Below are 17,401 nucleotides of genomic sequence, written 5' to 3' on the forward strand. Positions count from 1 at the left end.
CGCGAGCGGCGCGTCAGCACCCGCCAATGGCCGGCGGGCGGGGCCCCGCGCTGCGTCACGACAGGGGGCGCCCTGCGCGAAGGGCCGTGAAGGATCGTGAATGGGACGGGGCAGCCCCGGGAAACAGCCAATGAGATAGCGAGAGCGGGCCCTCAGGTCGCTGATTGGCCGGTGGGCGTGACTCAGCCTATATAAGGCGCTGTGTGCGCAAAGGCCTTTCATATAGAGGGGCTGGGCAATTATTCTGCTAGTTGTGAGTCTGCGCGGTTTTATCTGTGCGAGCGGCCGCCCGCGGCACCGGCTGGCGGCGGCAGCGCCGGTCCCGAGTGAACTGTTCCCCCGGAGGAGCCTCAGGGCAGGCCGAAGCCGCCTGCGGGCCGTGTAGGTAGTCCCGGGGCGGAGCGGGCCGCGGTGCCGCTCTAGCCGCGCCTCTATGGTCGGCGCTTCCGGCCGCCGAGCTTCCGGCCGCGCGACTTCCGGTCGCCGCCCGCCGGTGCGAGGTCCCGCCGCCTCCGCAGTCCGCCCGCGCCCCCCGGTCCGGTCCGGTCGCCGCCGACCGAGGCCGCCGCGGCCGCAATGGGCGCCTACTTGTCGCAGCCCAACACGGTGAAGAGCTCCGGGGACGGCGCCGGGCTCGGGCCGCGCCCGCTGCACTTCGGGTTCAGCGCCATGCAGGGATGGCGCGTCTCCATGGAGGTGAGGGGGTGAGGCTGCCGGGGCGGCGGCGTCCGCGCCCGGCGCTCCTCGGGCTCCTGCCCCCACCGGCGCCCGGTCCGGGGCTCTCGGTCACGCCGTGCCTCCCTCACGGGGCCGGCGGGGGCACTTCGGCGCTCCCGGGGCCGCCCCTGCCCTTCCCGAATCCCGCACGGCGGCCGCGTGTCCCGGCTCCTGCCCGGAGAGTCCCCCGAGTGCTGCGGGACACGTGCGGCGGGTGAATCCCTGCGAGAAATGAGGAATGCGGGGTAAAAAGCGAAGGGAGGGAGCGATTGAGTGAAAGCAGTGGGAAATTCTCAGGGGAAATGCCGGGTTTTGTCCCCTGAAATGAAACCTTGCTGTGCTTCCTCCCTGCTTTTATTTTTTTATAGGGAAATCTGTAGGTAGGATTCTCATGGCTGCTCTCAGTCTCCTGGCTTTGCCGGGCTCGTTGTGGGCAGAGGAGCTGCCCCAGACCCACATCTGGCTGAGGTTCCAGGTGCTTGCCTGCATTCCCCAGTGCAGGAGGCTGCAGGAACTGCTCTTGGCTGTTGCGAGGGCAGTGTGGGGCTGCTGGCCCTGCACTCTGTGAGTACCAGTAATGTGCTGCTTTGTTTTCCCTTTGGGGCAGCCAGCTCACAGCTGAGTTCAGTAAGGATTAATCCCTGCAGCCACCCCAGGGGCATCTCTGTGTTTGCTTCCTAGCCCTGTGACTGGTTTAGAGAGGATGTCCCATTCAGACTGTCAGACATTGAATTTTTGCTGATCTAGGTCCATAAGCCATTTGGTCAGACACTTCTCTGCCTCTTGGAGTGCCAGAGCAGCCACACAGGTGACAAATCCGTGACCAGAGGTGCTCCTTCCTCTGTGTGTGCAGCCCTGGGCTCTGGTTTTTGGGTAGAAGATGCAGAACTGGTGCTGAGATGCACACTCAGGTGCCTGTGCTCCTGAGATTGCCTCAGAGGGTGTGTGTGGGGCTGGCTGGGAGGGTCTGAGTGTGTCCAGTGGCACAGGGACATTGCTGGGGCACTGAGTGTGACCTCCAAGGTGTTAATATGTGTGTGTGAGCAGCTCTGGCATGCCTGTTCACAGAGCTGGGGGACCAAACACCCCTGTGCTCAGAGCTGGGGTGTCCCAGGGACCCAGCACCCCTGTGCTCAGAGCTGGGGTGTGATGGGGACCCAGCACCCCTGTGCTCAGAGCTGGGGTGTCAGGGGGGACCCAGCACCCCTGTGCTCAGAGCTGGGGTGTGATGGGGACCCAGCACCCCTGTGCTCAGAGCTGGGGTGTGATGGACCCAGCACCCCTGTGCTCAGAGCTGGGGTGTGCTGGGGACCCAGCACCCCTGTGCTCAGAGCTGGGGTGTCAGGGGGGACCCAGCACCCCTGTGCTCAGAGCTGGGGTGTGATGGGGACCCAGCACCCCTGTGCTCAGAGCTGGGTGGTCTCGGGGGGCCAGGCTGGGACGAGGGGGGCAGACTGACCCTGGTTTATGGTGTGGTCACCCTGGCCTCCCCCAGCTGGGCCAGGGCTCTGCCCTCCCTCCCCAGGGCTGTCCCTGGTCCCTGAGCAGAGCCTGGGCACGGCCCCAGCTGCAGGGGGGTTCTGCACTCCCCAGCACCTCTGGGCTCTCCCTGCTGGCACAGGCAGCTCTGAGGCCATCACTGTGGATGTGGTTTAGTTGAGTTATCCCAAGAAGGGAGCAGATGGCCGGAGCTGGACGTGCTGCCGTTTGCTTCTGAGCCTGAGAGAAATGGGAATTTCTGGGAGAGAAATGTGTGTTGTACACACAGGTGAACAGCCAGTTTTCTTGCATTCCAGCACTCTGTCTTACCTTGTTTTGTTTTGTCATTCTCTTCCTGTTCCGTTTTGCTCTTTACCAGGCTTGGAGAAAGCCCTGAGCTGGTGTTTGTGCTCATTGCTGTGGTTCTGTGTGTCTTGATGAGGCCAGTCAGTGTGCACCTGGTGAGACACAGGTGTTTGGGTGTGAAGGAGCTTTTTGTCACCTTGTCCTTGGGTTTTTGGAGCCTTGAGTGAGGTGGGTGCACAGGGCTCTGAGGAAACACTCTAGCTGAGTCCAGAGAGGTTCCTTTGGGACTGAGGAAATGTTTGGGGCAGTGAGGGACCCCAAGGATAAGGATACACAAACAAATGGTAATAGGTACTAGGTGCAACAGAGAAAAGGGCTGAAGTGAGGTTTATGGTGCAGAGGAGTGCTCTGGGATACAGAGGGAGGCACAGGGTGTGCTTGGCTGGGGCTTCTCCAAACTCTGCCCCTGCTTTGCCTGCACCCCCAGTGAGGCACCAGCGGCCCCAGTTTGCAGCTTCACTCCTGTCCCAGGCTCAGGGCAAAAACTGACAGAGTTTGGTTCAAAACGTGGAGATTTGTTAAATGAGCGCTCAGGTTAATTTATTAATTTGCTTGCTCATTTCAGCTGAATTGGGTGTTTGATGTTTCAGTTTTTCACCAGCGTCACAGTAACCACTCAGGCGGGTGGGGAGAGTGGGGGATCCCAGGGTGCGGGAGCTGCCTTTGGAGCCTCTGAGAGCTCTTCCAGCACACGAGGTGACAGCGAGAGGGCAGTCAGTGCCTGCAGCTCCCTGGGCAGCGCCTGGAGCCTTCAGAGCCCTGCTGGTGGCCTTGGCAGTGCCAGGAGACCTGGCTGTGCCCCCGGGCAGGGCCCGCAGTGCCGGGAGCGGGGCTCTGTGACCCGAGCCCTGCCCGTGTGCCAGCCCTGCCCATGTGCCAGCCCTGCCCGTGTGCCCTCGGTGGCGCTGCTGAGGGAACACATCAGGACAGGCCCCAGGGGCTCAGCAGGGGCAGCACGGTCTGGTTTTGGTGCCAGTGCTGGGTTTCCTCTGCAGCAGCAGCATTTGCATCTCTTTAATTACACTGCTGTTTGGTCACCTGGGGCTTATCCCAGTTATTGTGTTGGGGGTCACTGTCTGTCTCAGTGGCTTCTGTGAGTGCTCGGGAAAGTGAGCACTGAAATGCTGCTGCTTGGTTTGTCTCTGTTTCCATTTGCTCTCCAGTGAGGGTTGGGGACATTTCCTGCATTGCTGTTCAGTCATTGCTCATTTTGAGCTCAGGTGGTCACTGGCCTGTTCAGAAGCTCCATTGCAAAGAGTGCTGCACAAACCCAGAACCTCACTGTTCCTGTTTCCTGAGCAAGGAAAAAAGTTCTCTTTTTACAGAAAACTGCAACTCTGGGGAGTCAGGAGACCTTGTCCAAGGAGTCATACCTAAAAAAGCAGTAGAGCTCGCTGGTTGCTGGGCTGTGATCTAGTTCTCTCTGTGTGTGTGTGTGTGTGTGTGTAAATTTTGGAATATTTCTGGCAGCATGGACATGTCCAGATATTTCAGACTGGTGTCTCGGTGCAAGCCCAGTGTTTTGGGGCAATTGGAGCACATTGAGGGTGATGAAGCACAGAAGAGATCACACTGTTGAACATATTACAGGATCCGTGTCTTCCCTGACCAGGAGTGCGGGATGTGCCAGGTGGGGAGGGAGTGGAGGAATGTCTGGGGTCAGCTGGGCAGGGGAAGGGCTGGGAGGAGGTTCAGCCTGGCCATCTGTTCCAGGCTCTGCATTGCAGTAGCCAATAGCCTAGGTGGGTTTGCCTGCCCATAGGGGAAAGGGTTCAGGCTGTAAAGATCACAGGGGTGCCTCCCTCAAAGCTGGCTGCTCCACAGAGCCCTTGTGGAGAGAAGGGCTGTGCTCTGTCCATGGCCCGGGGGGGTGTTGAGCCTTGAGCTTTGCCCAGAGATGGGAATGGAGCTGGGGAAGGTTTGGAGCATGGGGCTGAGGGAGCTGGGGAAGGTTCAGCCTGGAGGAAAGGAGGATCAGGGGGACCTTCCCACTCTCTGCAGCTGTGATGGGAGGGTGCAGCCAGGTGGGGATCATGGACAGGAGAAGAGGAAGCAGTCTCAAGCTGTGCCAGGGCACTTTCAGGTTGGCTGCTGTGAGCAATTCCTTCATGGAGAGGTTTGTCCAGCCCTGGCACAGGCTGGCCAGGGCAGGGATGGAGTCCCCATCCCTAGAGGGGTTTAAAAGCAGTGTGGATGTGGCACTTTGGGTTGGCAGTGCTGGAGCAATGGTTGGGCTCAGAGGGCCTTTCCAACCCAAACAAATCTGTGTTGTATGATTTCCTGTGGGTCTAACGCAATCCCCTTGCTCTCTCTTTCAGGATGCCCACAACTGCATTCCTGAGCTGGACAGTGAGACAGCCATGTTCTCTGTCTACGATGGACACGGAGGTAACTGCACCACTCTGTCTGTCTGTCCTTCTGTGGGACCCCCTGGGACATCCAATTGTTGTTGGGAATTCTGCTCCTCAATGGAAGTGTCTTCTTCCATGGATACCATCAGCAGAGGTTCTGAACTCTTAGGGGTCCTGGGAGGAAGGGTTTGATCTGAAATTGAAATCAGATTTGTATTCCATCTTTATACCTTTTGAGAATGGCTGGTTCTATTGTGGATAAGCTGGGCAGGAGAGTCACAGAAGAAAAAGTGGTAAGAAAAATCACCTGAGATTGACTCTAGGCAGTGTGTTCTAGTGGATGCCCAAGGAAAGAGTGAAAATCAAAACAGTCAGATCCATTCCTGTAAGGGTTCCTTAAACTGGAGATTGCAGCCATTCCATCCTGGAGACATGGTGGAGTCTTCTGGATGAGCTAACTCTTCACAAATTTGTCTGATTGCATTTTGAGAAGGTTTCTGTGTTTGATGATTGTTTACACTGTGCATTTTGCATAGAATCATTATTTGAAAAAGATATGGTTAAATCTGCTACCTGATAATTTCACTGCACTATCCATGACACAAGGAATGACTGAATACTTTTGCTTTTGAACTCCATATCTTTTTTTTTTTCCAGTCAAGAGGAGTCCAAAGCTTCTCTCTGCTTGTATGACTGAATATTGGTATTAAATATTATTGCTAATATTATTACAGAATTTGCTCTGCCAGTATAATGTCAAGCAGCTCAAGATGCTGCTGTTAAATCTTGCAACTTATTTTAATTTTGATCATCCTGAGTGATCCATCATGGTTTCCTGACCTCTTTTCCTGCTAGTTTATGTAGATGTTGAACACCATAGCTTTCCAAGGAGCTCTCCCAGTGGCCATCCCCCATTGTGAAAACTGCTCCTATCTATCCTCCCTGCTTTTCTTGTGGCAGCTTAGTTTGGAAAATGTTTGATGGTTTATTTGAAGGCTCTTTGGAAATCTGTGTGCAGAACTGAGCTGCCTGTTTCCTCCTGTTCATTGGCTCTGTGGCAGTGTCCAGTTTGTGACTGTCACTGCTGGGATGTAGCAAACAGCTCTTCCAAAGAGGTCATCCCACTCTGAAGAGTGTATTTCATATCCTGAAATTACTTTTTTCCTGAACTTCGCCTTAGAGTGTGCAGAGACGCTTGTGGAGCAGTCACTGGTGTCCTGAAGGGTCTCTCTGAGGGCCTGGGGATGATGAGTTGTGCTGAGAGGCAGGGAGTGACAATGGGTTGTAGGGATCAGGAGCCACCCACCTCAGAAACGGTGTGTGTGTGTCAGGCAGAACTAAAGACAAGGAGCATCTGCCAGAGATGGGTCAAGAATGAGGAGTATGAAACCATCTGCTCTCCTCTGAGCTCAGTGTTGGTTTCTCAGCTGCCAAGGTCTTACGCCATGTGCTGGGTTTTACAGAGGCTTTGCACACTCGTGACATTCCTGCTAGTACAGGACATTAACTATTGTGTTTGGGGTTCTTAAATACAGTAGGGAAGATCTGAGATAGCCATGGGATGGCAAAGCACTGGCATGAGTTTCTAACTCATATTTTAGATTTCTAGTGATTGAATCTCTACATCTCTCCCTGGACAAGCTGTATCAGGAAGGACATGGATAGATATATGTAGATAGATTCATTATATTCATAGATAGATGTATATAGATTCAACTATGTCATGGATACAGTTGAATCTGAATTAGAAGAGCAGCTTTTGCCCACCCCCTACTATTGTGTGATTTTATTGATGCATTAGTTCTTAAGTTTGAAGCAATTTCTCAGGTCTGTCCCATGTAAGAGTAGGGTTTTGGGTGGGAACTTGCTAAGCTTTATTAGCTGGCAGTACAGAAACTGAATTTAGCTTCTCTTATACCTTGCTCATCTCTCAGCCTGGAACATTCCAGTGAGCTTCCTGCTCCAGATAGGTTGGGAAAAGTTTTTATTACTGTCTTATTTGAAAAAGAGTGAGTTTGGGGTTTTTTTTACATATTAGCATTTTCCATTTGATTGATCAGTTTTTCTCTCATGTTCCCCTCTTGTGGACAAGGCTTTGAAAAATGCTGCTGGGCAGGTTTTTTGCCTTCCCCAGCTCATTTTTGATGTGCTCTGGCCTCCCTGCCCCCAGATTGTGGAGGGTGATATTTGGGCACTGTGCTCCTTGGGTGGGAGGCAGGCAGTGTTGTGTCTGTCAGCAGCTGCAGGTCTCTGTGCTGGTTCCATGTTCCCAAGGGCCACAGGGGTTTGTGTCTGTCAGCAGCTGCAGGTCACTGTGCTGGTTTGGTGTTCCCAAGGGCCAGAGGGGTTTGTGTCTGTGAGCAGCTGCAGGTCTCTGTGCTGGTTCCATGATCCCCAGAGCCAAAGGGGTTTGTGTCTGTCAGCAGCTGCAGGTCTCTGTGCTGGTTCCATGTTCCCCAGAGCCAGAGGGGTTTGTGTCTGTCAGCAGCTGCAGGTCTCTGTGCTGGTTCCATGATCCCCAGAGCCAAAGGGGTTTGTGTCTGTCAGCAGCTGCAGGTCTCTGTGCTGGTTCCATGTTCCCAAGGGCCACAGGGGTTTGTGTCTGTCAGCAGCTGCAGGTCTCTGTGCTGGTTCCATGTTCCCAAGGGCCACAGGGGTTTGTGTCTGTCAGCAGCTGCAGGTCTCTGTGCTGGTTTGGTGTTCCCAAGGGCCAGAGGGGTTTGTGTCTGTCAGCAGCTGCAGGTCTCTGTGCTGGTTTGGTGTTCCCAAGGGCCAGAGGGGTTTGTGTCTCTGAGCAGCTGCAGGTCTCTGTGCTGGTTCCATGATCCCCAGAGCCAAAGGGGTTTGTGTCTGTCAGCAGCTGCAGGTCTCTGTGCTGGTTCCATGTTCCCAAGGGCCACAGGGGTTTGTGTCTGTCAGCAGCTGCAGGTCTCTGTGCTGGTTTGGTGTTCCCAAGGGCCAGAGGGGTTTGTGTCTGTCAGCAGCTGCAGGTCACCATGCTGGTTCCATGTTCCCAAGATCACTTTACCTGACCCACACCACACTCTGTTCTGTGCTCTGCCGGTCACAGGCTGCCTGGTTCCTGCTCTTTGCTGGGCCCTGCAGTGATTAGTGGTGTTTGACCAAGTTACCATTGTTTTCTGTTATTCGCGATCTGTTATTCAAACACTGACCTTGAGCCTCAGCTGGCACCTGGGCTCTGCACTGAGGACATCACTGTCCTTCAGCTTCCATCTCATGGAGACAACTAACATTTTTTCACCTCCCTCCAAGCGGTGTTTTTGGAGAAAACAAGGAATGGCCACGGCCTTACAACCCTCACAGGCAAGATTTTCTGCCTAGTATCCCATCTAGCACTGCCCTCTGTCAATGTGGAGCCATTCCCCTTGTCAGAGGTGCTCTCCAGTGTCCCCAGGTCAGAGCCAGTCTCTCTGTTCCCTGCACCATGGAATGCTTTGCAGCACTGGGTAGCAGCAGCCACTGGGCTGTTTCTGTTCTCTGTCAATGGCCACTTGATCCCTTCTCTGCAGGTGCATTGGCAAAGTCCCTTGTCTGTCTTTCTCCCAAGTCTCCCCACTTCTCTGCTTCCCACTGTGTTCCCTTTGTGCTGAACTGATGGCTGGTTGCTGCTTTCCTCTCATTCCCTTGCTCCCCATTCCCCCACAGAGCCTTGCTCCTGCCTGCACAGCTCCTCCCAATGCCCAGCTGCCCATGCCGTCCCTGCTGGGCTCAGAGAAGGGCAGGAGGTGGGAATGTGCAGCAGGGAGATCAGGAGCTGTGTGGCTGGTCCATCCTGTGAAAAACCCCCTGTAGCCCAAAGGAGAGGAGCCCACAGGCTCTGGTGGCACCTGCAGGAAAGGCCCAGGTGCAGGCAGGCTCTGCCTTGCTGTGTCCTGCCATCCACCCTGCTGCTTCTTTGCACTGTCACAGGGAATGGTTGGTCCAGCACAGCCTCAGGATGTTCCTGGACCCTGCACTGGGGCCCTCCGCCTGCCTGCAGCTTGCCCTGCTCCTCTCCCTCTCTCTGTGCAGTCATTTCATTTGTTTCTCAGTTTCTGCCTCTAATTTTCCTCTTTGTGAGGTGTGAGCCACGTCCACATTCCTATGTCCTGCACTGTTCTTTGCTCATGTAAAAACCTCAATGAAGTGTGATCTCTTACAACTCACACTACTCTTTCTTGCCCTGTTCAAGATAAACTACAGAAATTCATCATCCCTCAATGTTTACTCTTCCTTCTCTCTTAATAGCACCTTCAGGATCTGAACAAATGCCCCCCCATGCCCTATTCCACACCTGACACCATTACTTACCAAGCTGGGGGAGCTTCTGGCTTTTCAGAATCTCTCAGCTGCTCTAGGATGAGCCCTGGAGCTGTCTCTCAGCACAGAGTTCTGGCTGCTGTTTGTCTTGCTGTGCTCTCTCCTGTACCGAGTGACTGCCCTGTCTCCTGAGAGGTTCATATTACATTATAACTATACTAAAAAGGAAATACAAGGAAAGTTCTCAGAAGGCTAGTTAAGCTAAGAATAGAAAAAAACGAATAACAAAGTTCTGTGTCTCAGCAGAGAGCGAGAGCAGCTCTGCCGTGAGTGGTCAGTAAATGCAAACATCCACAGGAGACCAATCACGGATCCACCTGTGGCATTCCTCAGCATCAGATAACCATTGCTTACACTTTGTTGCTGTGGCCACAGCTTCTCATAAGGGAGAAAAATCCTAAAGAAAGGATTTTTATGAAAAGATGTCCGTGACAGAGACAGAATATTTTTATGTGCTCACTGCACACTGGTAATGCTCCAATAGAGTCTACAGTGAGCAAAAGCTTCCCTTTCCTTCTGCTTCCACTGACACGTGCAATTAAAGATTTCCAGGTAGGCTGGACATAAAGAGTCAGCCTAAGCTCCCTCTCAGGAAGTCACAGCACTGGCCACACCTGGTGTTTTGGATGTGTGTGCCAGGGCCATCTGCCCATCCCACTAGGGAGGTGTCCCCTGATCCCCACACTCAGCTGCTGTGTCACTGCTGTGTCTGGAGCAGCTCTGCCTTCTGTCCCAGGATTTACCTCAGCAATTCAGCTGCTCAAGGGCAGCTTCTGTCTGGAAGGAGCAGCCTCTTTAAATAGTTTCTGCTCTTTTTCAGGAGAAGAAGTTGCCCTGTACTGTGCCAAGTACCTCCCTGAGATCATCAAAGACCAGAAGGCCTACAAGGAAGGCAAATTGCAAAAGGTGAGGAGCCAGGTCTGCCCTGCACTGAGTGCCAGCACAGAGGAAAGCCCCTGTGTCAGTCCCCAACTGGGTGTGGGTTCTCCAGAGAGTTATGGAGTCTCCATTCCTGGAGCTGGGCAGGGTCCTGGGTGTCCCTGCTGGAGCAGAAGCCCTGGGTCCCTGCCGGCTGCAGCAGTGCTGTGGTTAGTTAGAGTGTGCAAGCTGAAGAGACTGGATTGCACACATGGCATCCTGTGGGGAAGGGCGGCTGCCCACTCGTGTCTTTGCCCACACACAGGCCCTGGAAGATGCATTCTTGGCCATTGATGCCAAGCTGACCACAGAGGAAGTGATCAAGGAGCTCTCTCAAATGGCTGGGCGGCCGCAGGACGATGAAGATGAGAAGGAGAAGGTTGCTGATGAAGATGATGGTAAGTCAGATGCCACTGCACAGACAAGGCTGCAGCTCCAGGACAGGGATGTAGAGCAGCAGGGTCAAGCCTCCTTGGGCACAAGGTTTTCTGTCCCAGTTTCTCAGTTAAATTTTGGCTGACTTGAGCTACTGCCCCTTAGCATTGTCTGTGGCAGAGGGGGGAACCTTTATCCATTTCCAAGCTTGATGCTATGAATAACAAAACAGCCTGTCCCCATTTTCTACAGACCCTCCTCCATGGGTTGCAGGGCTCCAGGGTATGTCAGGAATTCTGAGCTGGCCTCAGATGTGGAAGGGGAGTGATGTGGTGTGCAGTGCTCAGCTCCCCCTGGCTGGTGGCAGCCACCAAGTGCAGATAGGATTGAAGCAGAGCCTGGCCTTTTCAGCAGTTCTTCTTCCCACAAAGAAGCAAGTGTTCCACCAGCAAGTGGCTGCCAGCCCAGGAGGTGTTTCCTGGGGTGGAATCCTGTGCTGCTCCCACTGGGTACCTTGTGACCAGCCTTGAGACAGATGCAAGGTGATCCTGTCACCTGGAACAATATGTCAGTCTGGAAATGCTGGATTTGTTGTTTTGTTGTTTCTCCAGCTGACAGGGATGAAGTGGGTGGTTGGGTTTTCTTTTTTTTTGTTCTGTATTTTCAGGAGCATTTGGGATATCTGTATTTGTTTTCCTTTTGGGATTAAATAGCAAAGCAGACTATATGCAAGGGGATGTCAGTAGGGAGCAGTGGTGTTTGGCCCAAGGTCACTGGGGAAAGTCATCCCACTCTCTGTCCAGTCCCACCTGGGAGATGGCCAAAGCTCTGCTCTCACCTGTTGTAGCTGTCTAAATGACAGCTGGTGGGCATCCCTGGGTGTTTCAGCTGTTCTCTTGTTCCTAGCTGCAGCATTAATGACCAGACCTGCACAGGGCAGTGGTGGCTCTGCTTCCCTGCAGCTCCCAAGGAGCTTGGGCAACTGAGGCTGTGCCCCCTGGGCACTCACCTGATGTGCACACTGTGCTCCCACCAGCCCCATGATGGCTGATGCAAATGCCCTGTGGTGCTGTCAGTGGGCCAGGGAGCACAGCTCTGGGGCTCTGGCAGGCTGTGCCGTGCTCAGAACTGTTCCATCCTGCTCACCTGGAGCTGTGGCAGGGCACAGCCTGGCTGTGTGCTCAGAGCCAGCCTGGGCAGCAGCCTCGGCTGGGGCAGCTCAGCACAGCACCCAGCGTGCTGGGGTCCTGCTCCCTCACCCTCTCTGTCCTCGTCCCCTCCCTCCTCCATTTGCAGTGGACAATGAGGAAGCTGCTCTCCTGCACGAAGAAGCCACAATGACCATCGAGGAGCTTCTCACACGCTATGGACAAAACTGCAGCAAGAGCCTCAAAGCCAAGTCTGTAGCTGCAGCTGGGGATGGCGCTGTGGAGGGGACAGGCAAGCAGCATGATGGGGAGTCAAATATGAATGGAGAGGCTGACCCAGGGGAGCTTCCCGACCACAAGGAGAGGAAGAACGGGAAGCCAGACGAAGAAGTCACGGGTATTTCCTCCACCTCAGACAAAGCCAGCGCTGGAGGCAACAGCCCTGCTCTGCAGAAGCCTGACCTAGGCAAAGGTGACGAGGCCGTCACCTCTTCCACTGGGGAGGCCGGGCCCTCCTGCTCCTCCACGGGAAAGCCCCAGCGCACAACCAAATCCAAATTTTTTGAGGACAGTGAGGATGAGTCAGATGAGGTTGAGGAAGAGGAGGAAGACAGTGAGGTAGGAAACAGCACTGGAACAGAGTGGCCTTGTGGCTGGGCAGAATGCATTGCTTATGGTGGTACTTGAGACGAGCCTCTGGCCCTTCCTAGGTGTGTTCCTAGGAGCAGGTGTTTCAGGCTGATCCTTTGAGGCCATCCCATGGGAATGTTTGGGATTTTTGAGCTAACCCCGAAGAACGCACCCTCATCCTGCAACAGCCATAGCTGATAGCCCCTGGTCCTGCTGCATGCACCATCCCTTCATCCACTGCTGTAGTGGTGCCAGCTGCCCTGGTTGTAGCCATCGGTGTGGGGGACACGTGGCAGGTCACCTCACACCTCTGGGGGACTGACCATTGGTCCCCAGGATGGAGGGACCGGGGGGGACAGCACCAAGGGGCGTGTGTGACTCCTGTGGTGTCTCTCCTTTCTTGTAGGAATGTAGTGAGGATGAGGACGGTTACAGCAGCGAAGAGGCAGAGAATGAAGATGATGAAGATGACACTGAAGAAGCAGAGGAGGATGAGGATGAAGAGGAGGAAATGTTGTTACCGGGCATGGAGGGGAAAGAGGAGGTGCAGACCCTGGTTTTGTGTTCTGCAGCTTAGCGTGGAGCCAGGGGCACTTGGGAGACTCAGCTAGGGGTTGTTGCTGTTCATGTGGGGACAGAACACCCTGTGCACTCTCCTGGGGCTGGGGGAGCTGCTGACAGCCTGGGTTTGTGCAGAAGCTGAGGGATGGGCCTGGGTCTGGACGGCAGGTTGAGACCAGAGGCTGATCCTGCTGCTGGGTGTGAGGTGCTTGGAAAGCACTGTGGAGGGGGAGCGTGGGCAAGAGCAGGAGGGCTCTGCTGGCACCTCTGCTCCAGGGCACAGCACAGCTCCTCACCGGGCAGGGCTGTGGCTCTTCAGCCCATGATGGTGCAGGCAGGCAGGCCAGGGACCCAGGGCTCAGCAAAAGGGGACGTGGCTTCCAAAGGTGCCAATTTCTGCCTTTGGGGAAATGTCCTGACCTGAAGTGAGGATGTGCTCAAGCTGGGCTGAGGTTGGAATTGGCACATCAGAGCCGAGGGTACAGACCTGTGGAACGCCACAGAATCCTGACCCGGCACCCTGCACAGGACTGGGATGGAGGTGCTGCCTGCCCCTCGGTGAACACACTCCTGGTGTTTCCCAATCCCTTGGGCCTTCTCCATTGCTTACCCTGGGATCTGGGACACTGCTGGGGCTGTGCAGCTGCTGCTGGTGTCTACAATGACCTGGCATGGAGCTAGAAAAATAAATGTGACCAGAGCTCTCTCTGCAGCCTGGCTCAGACAGCGGGACCACGGCGGTGGTGGCGCTGATCCGCGGCAAGCAGCTGATCGTGGCCAACGCGGGCGACTCGCGCTGCGTCGTGTCTGAGGGCGGCAAGGCCGTGGACATGTCCTACGACCACAAGCCGGAGGACGAGGTGGAGCTGGCCAGGATAAAGAATGCTGGTGGCAAGGTCACCATGGACGGGAGGGTGAACGGCGGCCTCAACCTCTCCAGGGCCATTGGTGAGCAGGGAGGGGGTGCTGGCAGGGCTGGCCTCGGCAGAGCCACAGTGCTGGCAGCACTGCCAGCCTCTGAGGCTGCGGGACAGTATTTAATGAGATAGTGAAACCTCTTCAGTGTTTGATGGGAGATTTAGTCTAATTGGAGAAAACAGCCGTGAAGCAGTTGGACGCCAGTGGAAAGCAGCGTCTGACACATGCCAGGCTGCTGTGCCAGCAGCTGGGTTGTTAGAAACTGCCTCATGTAAATTGTCCCAAAACCAGACTGCTGCCTCTGGAACAGGACTTTTCCTGCCTACTGGGTTATTGAGGAATCTTGGTGTGTTGCTTCCTGGGGACCTGCCTTCATGGCAGTTTGAGCCCATTTATTTGTCTGAGTGTGTACAGAAGGACCCAAACCACTGAAATCATTCTGTCAGTGTAAAAGATATAAAACATACCTCTAGGATGGAAATAAGGAGTTTATCCAGGGAGACACTGGCACTCCCACCTGCTATTTTGTGGTGGCCCTGGAAGTCCCTTCATAGGATGATTCCTGATCAACTGCTAGTCAGAGCTGAGGGCCAGTTTTCTCAAGGGAGCTTTGTATCATACAATGAACCCTGGAATGGTTTGGGTGGGAACAGGGACCTTAAAGCTCAACCAGTTCTAGCCACAGCCATGGGCAGGGACACCTTCTCTAGATCAGGTTGTTCCAGGCCCCATCCAGGCTGGCCTTGCAGGCCTGCAGGGATGGGGCAGCCTCAGCCTCTCCAGAGGTGACAGGGGCTGTGTGCTCTTGGCCCCAGGAGGTGGGGAAGGGACACTTGGTTTGGAGTAAAGACAGGTGAGCTGGCCATGACCCCTCTTCCCTGGGCTTGCCAGAGCCTACACCTGGAACCTGCAATGGTTCCTCTGCTTGGTGGCCCACAGCCTGATGCCAGGTTGTGGGAGCACCTCTGATCCCACTGGGAATGCCCTGTGGCAGGGCACACACTGCCTGTGCCCAGACATCTTCCTCCCCACCACAGGGGATCACTTCTACAAGCGGAACAAGAACCTGCCTCCAGAGGAGCAGATGATCTCTGCCTTGCCTGACATCAAAGTGCTGACAATAAACGATGACCACGACTTCATGGTCATTGCCTGTGATGGAATCTGGTGAGTGGGGCCTCTGGGGCATCACTGCTCCAGCCTTCGTGCAGAGCTGAGCCTGAGGAAGGTCTGTTGGCCACTGTGGCACATGTGCTCCCTTTGCCTGCCTTCCTGACCCCTCTGCTCTGCAGGAACGTGATGAGCAGCCAGGAGGTGGTGGATTTCATCCAGTCCAAGATCACCCAGAAGGATGAGAATGGAGTCCTGCGGCCACTCTCCTCCATTGTAGAAGAGGTAAGGGGGGAGCAGTGTGACATTCCTGCATTCCTGCATCCCTGCTCTGTGCTGGCTCTGCCCTCCCACTCCCTCAGAGGGTTCCCTGGGCACTCCAGCCAGTGTCTGACCCAGGGGTGCTGTGCAGCCCAAGGAGTTTGTGCCCACATTCACAAACCCGGGGCTGCCAAGCCCATCTCTGTCCCTTGTCTGGTGGGAACAGCGTTTGCTCCTCCTGCACAGGTGTGACCTGGCAGCCCCTGGCCACTGTCAGGTGCTGGAGCGGGCCCAGTGTGTGTCTGCTCTCTGTCCTCACCTGCCCTGTCCCTCCCCAGCTGCTGGATCAGTGCTTGGCTCCGGACACGTCAGGGGACGGCACCGGCTGCGATAACATGACGTGCATCATTATCAGCTTCAAGCCCCGCAACACACACCCGCCTGCTGAGAGCGGGAAGCGGAAACTGGGCGAGGCAGCGGCACCGGCAGAGGAGAACGGTGGGGACAGCACCAAGAAGGCCAAACTGGAGTAGCAGGGCCCGCCTGGGGACTGGGCTGTGCTCACCAGACTCTCGTTTCTTACCCATGCTGAACTCAAGACTGCAGGTCTTGTCCCTTTTTTAGCCTTAGCAGAGGCCTTGTTTGTCCGTGTCCTGGTGGGGGGTGGGCGGGTCTGGTTAGCGAGGGCATGTCCACTGTTCATCCGTAACCATTCCAAAGAGGGAGCCGGGATGAGCCGCGCCCGGGAGCGCCGCGCCGACGAGCAGGAGGAGATGTCCCCCCATTGTCTCCATGTGGTTGTTGCCATTTCTGTGCCTGTGAATTTCTGTTTGGAGGGAAGAACTTTTTCACTGTTGAGGTTTTTTTAATCTGCACCCAATTATTTAAGGCCCTTTCTGGTTTTTTTTGTGAAACAATCTGGCGGTGGTGCTGCGGCCACGCCGTGTTCAGTTGTACACTTTCAATCAATACTTTTTTCAAACTAAAAGACCAGAAAATACAGGTGTGGTCTCGGTCCTTGGTTCTTTCCTGGAGGGGGCGGTGAGGTGGGGAGGAGAACGTTTGTCCCTGTGGTCTTGCATCAGTGCAGGGTTTTGGATGTGGCTCTCAGTTTCCCCAGGCTGGCTCTTCTGAGGTGTCCCACAGAGTGGACATTGAGCCTCTGCAGAAAGTCTGTGTCTGCTCAAGGGATGGGGCACCAGACCTGCCCTGAGCTCCCCTGCCCACAGCACCCACAGAGCTGCACCTTCTGTCAAGGTGTGTCGGGAGGCAGCTCCTCCCTGATGCACAGCTCGGACAAGGGCGGTCAGTACCTGTGGCTGCTCCAGCAGGAGTGGAGCCCGTGGGCTGTGAAACACTGATGGAAGGGTGTGGGCCATACAGGTGGGCTCTCCCTGTGTGCCAGACACAGCCCACTGGAAAAGAAGAGCACTCTGTGGTGGTACATTATTTCTTTCCTTGTCACACACACACAGCTGGTGCCTTTCATGTGCATTTCCCACCCTTGTTCTTTCCCCCACAGCCTGGAGCTTGGAGCTGTCCCACATGCCCCAGGATTGCAGGGAGCCAGGAGCTCTGTGGGCAGCACAGGGGCGCCCCTGGACCTCAGGGACTCCTGTCTGACCCTCCTGGGCACCTGTGCCAGCCAGAGTCACACTGGAGGTGACCAGGGCACCTCCCTGCCCAGCCCCAGGACCCCGTGCTCCTCTGTTCCTGGTCAGCTGCCAGGAAGGCACAGCCCCCCTGCACCTGTGCCCTGAGCAGCTGCAGCAAGGCAAGGCAAACACCTGCAGCTCTGAGGGCCTTTGCTGTGGCACAGGACACACCACAGAGCGTTCTGAGTAAAATCAGCACCATAAAACACCAACAGAGCACACAGGAAATGGTCATCATGGTGACTAATGTGAGGTCACCACGAATCAGAGCCATTCTGGGGACTCCACAGAGACTGGAGACTGCATCACAAACCTTGATGACCAGGAACAAAGTTAAAAACCAAACCCTCTGGAGATGGATGCCTGGCAGCAGGAACGGGATGACAGCACATGGCAATTGAGGCAAAGTGGTTTTAATGTCACCAAGCAAAGCTGCCTCAGCTCAGGCTCTCAGGGACTGCAGAAATAACTAATACTTTAGGGCTGCTTGTCCCTGTGACTGTTCATTCTGTTTATTCAGAATCTGGAGTAGCCTTGAGCAGGATGTTGATAGCAGGAAGGAAGTGTGAGGTACTGAGCAGTCCCTTCCCAG

At 55.1% G+C, this 17,401-nt stretch overlaps 1 protein-coding gene across 1 annotated transcript; it reads left to right on the forward strand.

The window, feature by feature from the left end:
* Positions 1-508: 508 nt before the first annotated feature.
* On the forward strand, positions 509-16,156 carry PPM1G (protein phosphatase, Mg2+/Mn2+ dependent 1G). The gene is made up of 10 exons (XM_058021580.1): positions 509-696; positions 4,881-4,950; positions 10,054-10,139; positions 10,417-10,549; positions 11,823-12,292; positions 12,711-12,848; positions 13,579-13,813; positions 14,821-14,950; positions 15,076-15,178; positions 15,493-16,156. Exons 1-10 carry the CDS (start codon positions 577-579, stop codon positions 15,685-15,687), a joined length of 1,680 nt encoding a protein of 559 aa, XP_057877563.1. The 5' UTR covers positions 509-576; the 3' UTR covers positions 15,688-16,156.
* Positions 16,157-17,401: the final 1,245 nt, after the last annotated feature.

The sequence above is a fragment of the Melospiza georgiana genome, chromosome 3, assembly GCF_028018845.1.
Source record: "Melospiza georgiana isolate bMelGeo1 chromosome 3, bMelGeo1.pri, whole genome shotgun sequence".
Taxonomy (NCBI): domain Eukaryota; kingdom Metazoa; phylum Chordata; class Aves; order Passeriformes; family Passerellidae; genus Melospiza; species Melospiza georgiana.